Source organism: Ovis aries, chromosome 23 (genome assembly GCF_016772045.2).
Source record: "Ovis aries strain OAR_USU_Benz2616 breed Rambouillet chromosome 23, ARS-UI_Ramb_v3.0, whole genome shotgun sequence".
In the NCBI taxonomy this organism is placed as follows: Eukaryota; Metazoa; Chordata; class Mammalia; order Artiodactyla; family Bovidae; genus Ovis; species Ovis aries.
This window is the reverse complement of record NC_056076.1, coordinates 17501003-17512895: the sequence shown is the minus strand read 5'-3', so window position 1 is coordinate 17512895 and position 11893 is coordinate 17501003. Positions and strand designations below refer to the sequence as shown.

The 11893-nt window shown below is 39.5% G+C and overlaps 1 protein-coding gene across 1 annotated transcript; it reads right to left on the bottom strand.

Annotated features, from left to right (window-relative positions):
* Positions 1-304: 304 nt before the first annotated feature.
* LOC114110435 (peptidyl-prolyl cis-trans isomerase A-like) lies at positions 305-998 on the bottom strand. The gene has a single exon (XM_042239123.2). It carries the CDS (start codon positions 951-953, stop codon positions 459-461), a length of 495 nt encoding a protein of 164 aa, XP_042095057.1. The 5' UTR covers positions 954-998; the 3' UTR covers positions 305-458.
* Positions 999-11893: the final 10895 nt, after the last annotated feature.

The following is an 11893-nucleotide window of genomic DNA, read 5'->3' as shown; positions in this document are numbered from 1 at the left end:
CAATGCTTTATTAGCATGTGAGATGAGTGCAATTTTGCAGTAGTTTGAGTATTCTTTGGCATTGCCTTTCTTTGGGATTGGAATGAAAACTGACCTTTTCCAGTCCTGTGGCCACTGCTGAGTTTTCTAAATTTACTGGCATATTGAGTGCATCACTTTCACAGCATCATCTTTCAGGATTTGAAATAGCTCCACTGGAATTCCATCACCTCCACTAACTTTGTTCGTAGTGATGCTTTCTTTTTTTTTTTTTAATTGTTTAATCTTTATTTCATGATCATAAATTTAACTTTGCAATCCAGCTAAACTTGAAGGGGGATAAGGAAAATATGGAACCCAAAGAACTGTAGTGAGAGCACAAAGATTATAGGATATTTCGAGCAGATGGGGTGAAGGGGTGCTCTCCTGGGCTACAGAAGGAATGGTCTGGTGGTTAAGTGAAACACAAGTCAAATTTATTAGATTTGTCCACAGTCAGAAATAGTGATCTTCTTGCTGGTCTTGCCGTTCCTGGACCCAAAGCGCTCCATGGCTTCCACAATATTCATGCCCTCTTTCACTTTGCCAAAGACCACATACTTGCCATCCAACCACTCAGTCTTGGCAATGCAGATGAAAAACTGGGAACCATTTGTTTTGGGGCCAGCATTTGCCATGGACAAGATACCAGGACCTGCATGCTTCAGAATGAAATTCTCATCATCAAATTTCTCGCCATAGATGGATTTGCCACCAGTACCATTATGGCGTGTGAAGTCACCACCCTGGCACATAAATCCCAGAATTATTCTGTGAAAACAGGAACCTTTATAACCAAATCCTTTCTCTCCAGTGCACAGAGCACAAAAGTTTTCTGCTGTCTTTGGAACTTTGTCTGCAAACAGCTCAAAAGAGATGCGGCCCAAGGGCTCACCATTGACAGCGATGTCGAAGAACACGGTGGGGTTGACCATGGCTAGACAGCAAAGGAGGCTCCGGGGTGGCGGCGTCTGCAAGGCCCATAGTGATGCTTTCTAAGGCCCACTTGACTTCACATTCCAGTATGTATGGCTCTAGATGAGTGATCACACCATCGTGATTATCTGGGTCGTGAAGATACTTTTTGTACAGTTCTCCTGTGTATTCTTGCCACCTCCTCTTAATATCTTCTGCTTCTGTTAGGTCCAGACCATTTTTGTCCTTTATCATGCCCATCTTTCATGAAATGTTCCCTTAGTATCTCTACTTTTCTTGAAGAGATCTGTAGTCTTTCCCATTCTGTTCTTTTCCTCTATTTCTTTGCATTGATTGCTGAAGAAGGCTTTCTTATCTCTTCTTGCTATCCTTTGGAACTCTCCATTCAGAGGCTTATATCTTTCCTTTTCTCCTTTGCTTTTCACCTCTCTTCTTTTCACAGCTATTTGTAAGGCCTCCCCAGACAGCCATTTTGCTTTTTTGCATTTCCTTTCCATGGGGATGGTCTTGATCCCTGTCTCCTGTCCAATGTCACAAACCTGATTCCATAGTTCATCAGGCACTCTGTCTATCAGATCTAAGCCCTTAAATCTATTTCTCACTTCCACTGTATAATCATACAGGATTTGATTTAGGTCATACCTGAATGGTCTAGCGGTTTTCCCTACTTTCTTCAATTTATGTCTGAATTTGGTAATAAGGAGTTCAAGATCTGAGCCACAGTCAGCTCCTGGTCTTGTTTGTGTTAACTATATAGAGCTTCTCCATCTTTGGCTGCAAAGAATATAATCAATCTGATTTCAGTTTTGACGATCTGGTGATGTCCATGTGTAGAGCCTTCTCTGGTGTTGTTGGAAGAGGGTGTTTGCTATGACAAGTGTATTTTTTCGGCAAAACTCTATTAGTCTTTGCCCTGCTTTATTCCACATTCCAAGGCCAAATTTGCCAGTTACTCCAGGTGTTTCTTGACTTCCTACTTTTGCATTTCAGCCCCCTATAATGACAAGGACATCTTTTTTTGTGTGTTAGTTCCAAAAAGGTCTTGTAGGTCTTCATAAAACCATTCAACTTCAGCTTCTTCAGTGTAACTGGTTGAGGCATAGACTTGGATTACTGTGATATTGAATGGTTTGCCTTGGAAACGAACAGAGATCATTCTGTCGTTTTTGAGATTGCATCCAAGTACTGCATTTCGGACTCTTTTGTTGACCATGATGGTTACTCCATTTCTTCTGAGGGATTCCTGCCCACAGTAGTAGATATAATCTGAGTTAAATTCACCCATTCCAGTCCATTTTAGTTCGCTGATTCCTAGAATGTTGACGTTCACCCTTGCCATCTCTTGTTTGACCACTTCCAATTTGCCTTGATTCATGGACCTGACATTCCAGGTTCCTATGCAATATTGCTCTTTACAGCACTGGACCTGACAGAATGTGGTCCACTGGAGAAGGGAATGGAAAACCACTTCAGTATTCTTGCCTTGAGAACCCCATGAACAGTGTGAAAAGGCAAAATAATAAGATAATGAAAGAACTCCCCAGGCCAGTAGGTGCCCAACATGATACTGGAGATCAGTGGAGAAATAACTCCAGAAAGAATGAAAGGATGGAGCCAAAGCAAAAACAATACCCAGCTGTGGAAGTAACTGATGATAGAAGCAAGGTCCAATGCTGTAAAAGGAGATAGGGGAGGCAAAGGATGAGATGATTAGATAGCATCACCAACTTGAAGGATGTTAATCTGGACAAACTCTGGGAGATACTAATGGACAATGAAGCCTGGTGTGCTGCAGTCTGTAAAGTCACAAAGAGTCCTAAAGGACGTAGTGACTAAAGAACAACAATGGCCTCCATATCAACAAGCCCTTGCTTGTCTGGTGCTAAAAAGAACTCAAGGAGAATTAATTCCTTTTTGTCAGTCACCTTCCAAACAGCAACAAATTTTCAATTACTATTCTTAGTAATACTTTCTTCCTGGTTCCTACTTTGACAGACACCAGATATATACCAAGAAATATCTTAACAAGACATTAATGAAAGAACTTGAAAAGGAGACAAATAAATGGAGAGGTCTGACATCCTCATAAATTGCAAGAATCAATATTGTTAAATGTCCATGCTACTCAAAGTAATCTGCAAACTCAAGATAATATCCATCATATTTCAATAATATTTTTTCACAGAAATAGAGCAATGATGCTAAAATTTGTATTAAACCAAAACGGTGCTAAACAGCCAAAGCAACATTGAGAAAGAAGAACAATGATGGAGGCATCATGCTCCCTGATTCCAAACTATACTACAAAGCTACAATAATCAAAAGGTATGTGACTGACATAAACACAGAAATATGGACCAATGGAACAGAAGAGAGAGCCTAGTAATAAATCCAATCATTTACAACAAAGAAGCCAAGATGTACAATGGGGAAAGGACTGGCTCTTCAATAAATGATGTTGAAAAATCTGGACAGTCACATGCAAAAACTCAACAACTATCTTGTACAATACACAAAAAATAGCTGAACATTGATTAAAGATTTAAAGTGAGACCTGCAATTGTGAAAATTCTAGAAGAACACACAGGCAATAAGCTCCATGTCATAGACCTTTGTGATTTTTTTTTTTTAACTTGACCCCAAAGCAAAGCAACTAAGGCAACAGTAAATAAGTGGGGCTATATCAAATTAAAAACTTTCTGCACAGCAAAAAAGACAATCAATAAAATGAAAAGGCAATCTAATGAATGGGAGAAAATATTTGTAAATCATGTATCTGATAAGAAGTTGATATCCAACATACATAAAGAACTCACACAATTCTACAGAAAAAAAATCCAATTAAAAATGGGCTGAAAATCTGAATGGACATTTTTCAAAGAAGACATGGATCACCAACAAGTACATGAAAAGATGCCCAGTAGCATTAATCATCAGGAAAATGCAATTGAAACCACAATGAGATATAATCTTACAGCTGTTAGAATGGCTATTATCAAAGAGACAAGAAGTAACTGTTGAAGAGCAGGTGGAAAAAAATGAGCCCTTGTGTACTGTTCAGTTCAGTTCAGTAATTCAGTCGTGTCCGACTCGTTGCGACCACATGAATTGCAGCACGCCAGGCCTCCCTGTCCATCACCAACTCCTGGAGTTCACTCAGACTCACGTCCATTGAGTCCATGATGCCATCTAGCCATCTCATCCTCTGTCGTCCCCTTTTCCTTCTGCCCACAATCCCTCCCAGTTTCAGAGTCTTTTCCAATGAGTCAACTCTTCACATGAGGTGGCCAAAGTACTGGAGCTTCACCTTTAGCATCATTCCTTCCAAAGAAATCCCAGGGTTGATCTCCCTCAGAATGCACTGGTTGAATCTCCTTGCAGTCCAAGGGACTCTCAAGAGTCTTCTCCAACACCACAGCTCAAAAGCATCAACTCTTCTGTGCTCAGCCTTCTTCACAGTCCAACTCTCACATCCATACATGACCACAGGAAAAACCATAGCCTTGACTAGATGGACCTTAGTCAGCAAAGTAATGTCTCTGCTCTTGAATATACTATCTAGGTTGGTCATAACTTTTCTTCCAAGGAGTAAGCGTCTTTTAGTTTCATGGCTGCGGTCACCATCTGCAGTGATTTTGGAGCCCAAAAAAATAAAGTCTGACACTGTTTCACTGTTTCCCCATCTATTTCCCATGAAGTGATGGGACCGGATGCCATGATCTTCATTTTCTGAATGTTGAGCTTTAAGCCAACTTTTTCACTCTCCTCTTTCACTTTCATCAACAGGCTTTTAAGCTCCTCTTCACTGTCTGCCATAAGGGTGGTGTCACCTGCATCTCTGAGGTTATTGATATTTCTCCCGGCAATCTTGATTCCAGCTTGTGTTTCTTCCAGTCAGCGTTTCTCATGATGTACTCTGCATATAAGTTAAGTAAGCAGGGTGACAATATACAGCCTTGACGTACTCCTTTTCCTATTTGGAACCAGTCTGATGTTCCATGTCCAGTTGTAACTGTTGCTTCCTGACCTGCATACAGATTTCTCAAGAGGCAGGTCAGAAGGTCTGGTATTCCCATCTCTCTCAGAATTTTCCACAGTTTATTGTGATCCATACAATCAAAGGCTTTGGCATAGTCAATAAAGCAGAAATAGATATTTTTCTGGAAATCTGTTGCTTTTTCCATGATACAGCAGATGTTGGCAATTTGATCTCTGGCTCCTCTGCCTTTTCTAAAACCAGGTTGAACATCAGGGAGTTCACGGTTCACGTATTGCTGAAGCCTGGCTCAGACAATTTTGAGCATTATGTTACTAGCATGTGAGATGAGTGCAATTGTGTGGTAGTTTGAGCATTCTTTTGCATTGCCTTTCGTTGGGATTGGAATGAAGACTGACCTTTTCCAGTCCTGTGGCCACTGCTGAGTTTTCCAAATTTGCTGGCATATTGAGTGCAGCACTTTCACAGCATCATTTCAGGATTTGAAATAGCTCAACTGGAATTCCATCCCCTCCACTAGCTTTGTTCATAGTGATGCTTTCTAAGGCCCACTTGACTTCACTTTCCAAGATGTCTGGCTCTAGGTTAGTGATCACCTCATCATGATTATCTGGGTTGTGAAGATCTTTTTTGTACAGTTCTTCTGTGTATTCTTGCCACCTCTTCTTAATATCTTCTGCTTCTGTTAGGTCCAGACCATTTCTGTCCTTTATCGAGCCCATCTTTGCATGAAATGTTCCCTTGATATCTCTAATTTTCTTGAAGAGATCTCTAGTCTTTCCCATTCTGTTCTTTTCCTCTATTTCTTTGCATTGATCACTGAGGAATGTTTTCTTATCTCCTCTTGCTATTCTTTGGAACTCTCCATTCAGATGCTTATATTTTTCCTTTTCTCCTTTGCTTTTCACCTCTCTTCTTTTCGCAGCTATTTGTAAGGCCTCCCCAGACAGCTATTTTGCTTTTTTGCATTTCTTTTCCATGGGGATGGTCTTGATCCCTGTCTCCTGTCCAATGTCACGAACTTCATTCCATAGTTCATCAGGCACTCTATCCATCAGATCTAGGCCCTTAAATCTATTTCTCACTTCCACTGTATAATCATACGGGATTTGATTTAGGTCATACCTGAATGGTCTAGCGGTTTTCCCTACTTTCTTCAATTTATGTCTGAATTTGGTAATAAGGAGTTCATGATCTGAGCCACAGTCAGCTCCTGGTCTTGTTTTTGTTAACTATATAGAGCTTCTCCATCTTTGGCTGCAAAGAATATAATCAATCTGATTTCAGTTTTGACGATCTGGTGATGTCCATGTGTAGAGCCTTCCCTGGTGTTGTTGGAAGAGGGTGTTTGCTATGACCAGTGCATTTTCTCGGCAAAACTCTATTAGTCTTTGCCCTGCTTTATTCCACATTCCAAGGCCAAATTTGCCAGTTACTCCAGGTGTTTCTTGACTTCCTACTTTTGCATTTCAGCCCCCTATAATGACAAGGACATCTTTTTTGTGTGTTAGTTCTAAAAGGTCTTGTAGGTCTTCATAAAACCATTCAACTTCAGCTTCTTCAGCATTGCTGGTTGAGGCATAGACTTGGATAACTGTGATATTGAATGGTTTGCCTTGGAAACGAACAGAGATCATTCTGTCATTTTTGAGATTGCATCCAAGTACTGCATTTTGGACTCTTTTGTTGACCATGATGGATAGTCCATTTCTTCTGAAGGATTCCTACCCGCAGTAGTGGATATAATGGTCATCTGAGTTAAATTCACCCATTCCAGTCCATTTTAGTTCACTGATTCCTAGAATGTTGACGTTCACCCTTGCCATCTCTTGTTTGACCACTTCCAATTTGCCTTGATTCATGGACCTGACATTCCAGGTTCCTGTGCAATATTGCTCTTTACAGCATCGGACCTTGCTTCTATCACCAGTCACATCCACAGGTGGGTATTTTTTTTTGCTTTGGCTCCATCCCTTCATTCTTTCTAGAGTTATTTCTCCACTGATATCCAGTAGCGTGTTGGGCACCTAATGACCTGGGGAATTCCTCTTTTGGTGTCTTATCATTTTGCCTTTTCCTACTGTTCATAGGGTTCTCAAGGCAAGAATACTGAAGTGGCTTGCCATTCCCTTCTCCAGTGGACCATGCTCTGTCAAACCTCTCCACCATTACCCGCCCATCTTGGGTTGCCCCTCAGGCATGGCTTGGTTTCATTGAGTTAGACGAGGTTGTGGTCCCAGTGTGATTAGTGTGACTAGTTTTCTGTGAGTATGGTTTCAGTGTGTCTGCCCTCTGATGCCCTCTTGCAACACCTACCTTCTTACTTTGGTTTCTCTTACCTTGGGTGTGGGGCATCTCTTCATGGCTGCTCCAGCAAAGCACAGCTGCTGCTCCTTACCTTGGACGAGGGGCATCTCCTTACTGCCGCTGTTCCTGACCTTCAACGTGGGATAGCTCCTCTACCTGAGCAGCCACCACTCCTCGGGATGCTCCTCCCAGCTGCCGGCCCTGGCCTCGGACGCGGGGTGTCTCTTCCTGGCCACCACTGACCTCAGACACGGGGTAGCTCCTCTCGGCCGTTCCTGCGCCGTCGCAGCCTGGCACTCTAGGCCGCTGCCCCTGACCTCGGACGTGGGGCAGCTCCTCTCGGCCATGCTTAGGAATATAAATTGGTATATCCTTTATGGCATCTTCAAAAAATTATGAAGCTTCTTCCAAAAGGTATGGAGCATCTTCAAAAAATTAAAAATGGGACTACCGTAGGAACCAGAAATTTTACTTTAGATACTTATCTGAAGATGAAAACACTAACTCAGAAAGAATATATACACCTGTATGTTCACTGCAACATTAGTTACAATAGCCAAGATATGAAAACAAATTAAATGTTTTTCATTGAATGAATGGATAAAAAATGGTGATATATACCTAAATAATTTTATCCATTAAAACACAATGAAATCTTTCCATTTTCAACAATATGGATGGATCTAAATGGTATTAGGCTAGTGAAATAAGTCAGAGAGAGACAAATACCGTATTATCTCTCTGAAATAAGGAATCTAAAAACAAATAAATAAACAAAAAGCCAAGCTAATAGATGCAAAAGAACAGATTAGTGGTGCCAGAGGTGTGGGAGAAATGGGTGAAGAACTTTTTAATAAAAGTTACAAAACAAAAGTTAAACCCAGCACTTCAGCTCCTATAGATCAATGCTAAACCAAATAGAACCATAGTTTTTTGATGAACAGCATCCAATCAGACACAAGTTGATAAATTTTTATTTTAAAAAACATAGCTTCTATAGTAATTGATATGGTATATTTCTTAGAAATTTCTTTTAGTGCTCAACTGATATTTATAGATTACTAGTGGAAGTGCTTTTGTTTCAGTGATAGATTGTTATGGAGACAAATCTGTCAGCAGTGATCTATTTATTTGGATCTGTCTAAGATATACCTTGGCTGTTTTAACTTCTTGGCTGTATTTACAATGTGAGGCTAAGTGTAGACAATTTTATCTGATAAGATGATAAGGCATGAAAAGAACAATTTGAGATATGAAACTGGGAAAAAAAGGTAAATTGACCCTTAGCATTAACCCTCATAATATTTAATATTTACAAATAACTCTTTCTCATTTGCCTCCTCAAAATTGCTGTTGCTTATAAGGAGAACTGATTAACCTATTTCAGTCTGTTCCTAATAGCTATAATTCAGATTTCCTAAGTATTTTAATATTAAAAAAAATCAGTTTTCTAAAATATATTATCTCTGGTAATCTTCAGAACAGCAAAAGGAAGTAGATATACATTTGTTCCTCTTCAGAGGAAACTGGGGCTCACATGGGTTATAGAGCACTACTTAGTAATAAAATCAGGGCTCAATCAACAAGCATAGAGTACAGACTATTGTTTTAATATTCACCTACATTTTGAATAAAACATTGCTACGAGCCAGATATTGTGCAAGGAATAGAAGCTAAAAAGTATGGTAAATCATCATCATCTCGTTCCTTAAGTAACACGTTCCCAATAATTCACTAAAGAGCTTTCAGTCTAAACAAGGATCAAATTCTACTTGAATCTGGATTCTTATATACTCATTCAATATTTATACGTGATTGAGTTTCCCAGTGACCCACATGTAGATTGTATTTCTTGGCTGGTAGCACTTGGTACATATTGGAAAATATAACTGGTATCCACATTAAGGTAAAACTCTTTAACCAACTACGAATTGAGACATTAGAAATCTCAAAACAAAAAAACACAACTACTAGCAGATTTAATTCACTCGTGCATAAATATGTCTTTCTTTTTCCATCACCTTGCTTGCCTTTCTTTTTTTTTTTTTTTTGCCTTTCTTTCATTTTTCAGTTCTTCTTTTCTTCAATCATTTTTCTGTTCTTCTTTTCTTCAATATTTTCTCCTGAAAAAAATTCCTATGCTTTTACAGCTTGGAAAAAATCAAACCTCTGTTGAAAATCAGAATTTCCATCCATGAGAAATTTCTAGTTTAAAGGGAAACATGAAATCAAATTAACAGCAGCCAAAAAATATAATTTTTTTTGAGATGTTTAAGTACAGGAGTCTATTGTAGCATAAATATGGTAATGATCTACAGAAGGTTGTTTTTAAGATTATTTAAAAATTGAACAGAAGTGTTCCAGGGAGCAAAGGGAGTTCCCATAGAAGGGACAGAAAAGACAAAAAGTTCTCTGAGCCTTTAGAAATGACTTGTATCTATTAATGAGTGGTAGGAAGATGGAGGGAAACTAGAGCAAGGAAAAGGTAAACAGAAGCAAAATGCTGAACAGCCTCATTTGCTGTGCTCAGAAAGCAGTGACAACAAAATGTAAAGTTCCAGGGTTTTTGTAACACTAGTATTAGATTAACTAGTATTAGATATACTAATGAATTTTATTTTCTTGGTCTCCAAAATTGCTACAGATGGTGACTTTAGTCATGAAATTAAAAGGCGCTTGTTCCTTGGAAGGAAAGTGATGGCAAACCTAGAAAGCATTTTAAAAAGCAGAGACATCACTTTGCTGACAAAGATCCATACAGTCAAAGCTATGGTTTTGATGCTGCTCTCTGATACCTCTAGTCTGTCAGGCTATAATGGGCTTCCCTGGTGGCTAAATGGTAAAGAATCTGCCTGCCAATATAGGAAATGCACGAGAGGCAGGTTTGATCCCTGGCTGGGGAAGCTCTCCTGGAGGAAGAAATGGCAACTCACTCCAGAATTCTTGCTTGGGAAAATTCCATAGACAGAGTATCGTGGCAGGCTGCAGTCCATGGAGTCTCAAGAGTTGGACATGACTGAGGGAATGAGCACACACATAGTTTTTCCAGTAGTCATGTATGGATGTGAGAGTTGGATGATAAAGAAGGCTGAACACCAAATAATTGAGGCTGGAGAAGACTTCTGAGAGTCCTTTGGGCTGCAAAGAGATCAAAGCAGTCAGTCCTAAAGAATATCAACCCTGAATATTCACTGGAAGAACAGTTGCTAAAGCTTAAGCTCCAACACTTTGGCCACCTGATGGGAAGAGCTGACTCACTGAAAAAGACCCTGAAGCTGGGAAAGATTGAGGGCGAAAGGAGAAGGGAGCCGTGGTAGAGGATGAGATGGCTAGATAGCACCATTAACTCAATGAACCTGAGTTTTAGCAAACTCTGCGAAATAGTGGAGAACTGAGAAGCCTGGCCTGCTACAGTCCATGAGGTCACAAAGAGTTACACATGACTTAGTAACTAAATAATAGCAACAAGGAGACACACATGATGCAGTAAGATGCCTTTAAAAGCTTAAATTTATTTTAGATATACAAAAGAGTTTTATCCAAAATTGCACATCCACTGTGGCCTGGGTACTTCCATCAGAACAGATGTGTGACCAATCAAAATAGTTTTCAGAAGGAAGTACAAGCTGAAAATTAATACTAGCTTTGCAGGAATGAAAAGTATCTGCTGGGGACTTGAAGTTGTCCTTCCAATTCTCCTGCCAGAAGAGTTCTGAGTATTATAAAGAAATTTGAGGAATTAGGAAACAGCAAACTCTTGTTTTGATATCTATGTCTTCATCAATCTTCTAGCTGATTGGTCACATAGCCTTCGCTACAAGAGACCCTTTTTTGAAGCAGCAGTTTTCAAATGTGTCTCTATTAGTTCATGAATCCTTATCAAAGTTTTCACTCATTAGTCCAGCATGAAAAGTCTCCCATAATCATGTCCAATTAGATCATCTGAATCTACCGCCTATGTGCTTCCATTAGTTGAGCTTGCTGGTCAGATCAAACATGGCCTCTATGTCTTTCATATTCCTTTGAGAAAATTTGGTTTAACAGAAAGAATATGAGTTTTGGTTCAGCATAGCTCAGTATGAATCTTATTTCTAACTCTATGACCTTGGGCTAGTTCATTAACTTCACTGAATCTATTTCTTCAATTGGAAAATGAAATGAATAATATCTACCTTGCAGAGCTATTGTGAGCATTAGATAACATTTTATAAAATGTCAAGCAATATGACTTGCACGTAATAGCTTCTCAATAAATGGAGGCTGTTATTGTAATTTCTTTCTCCAGATTTCTGTTTGGCAGCTCCTGAGCATCTTTGTACTCCCCAAGGTGTTGTCCCAGTTCCTGTTCTATGTTCAGTCGATGTCAATTAATTCCTTCTAAATTGTTACCTGGTGGAGAATCAAAGGCCCTGGCTCTCCTCTGCCATTAGTACACTTAATAACCTTGAACAAGTCACTTATATTTTCTAAAATGTAAGTGACTTACATATTACACTTACATTTTGCAAAAATGTAAAGTGAGGTGTTTGATTAGATTGTTTCTAATGCTGTCTCCAGCCTTAGGATTATGGATTCCATGAAATCACTCCTTGTCCATGCTTTGTGAATTCCTTGAGTCCTATGACAATTTCCTAT

Excerpts from the sequence above, each read along its gene's own strand:
- LOC114110435 (XM_042239123.2), bottom strand. The coding sequence starts at position 953 with ATGGTCAACCCCACCGTGTTCTTCGACATCGCTGTCAATGGTGAGCCC.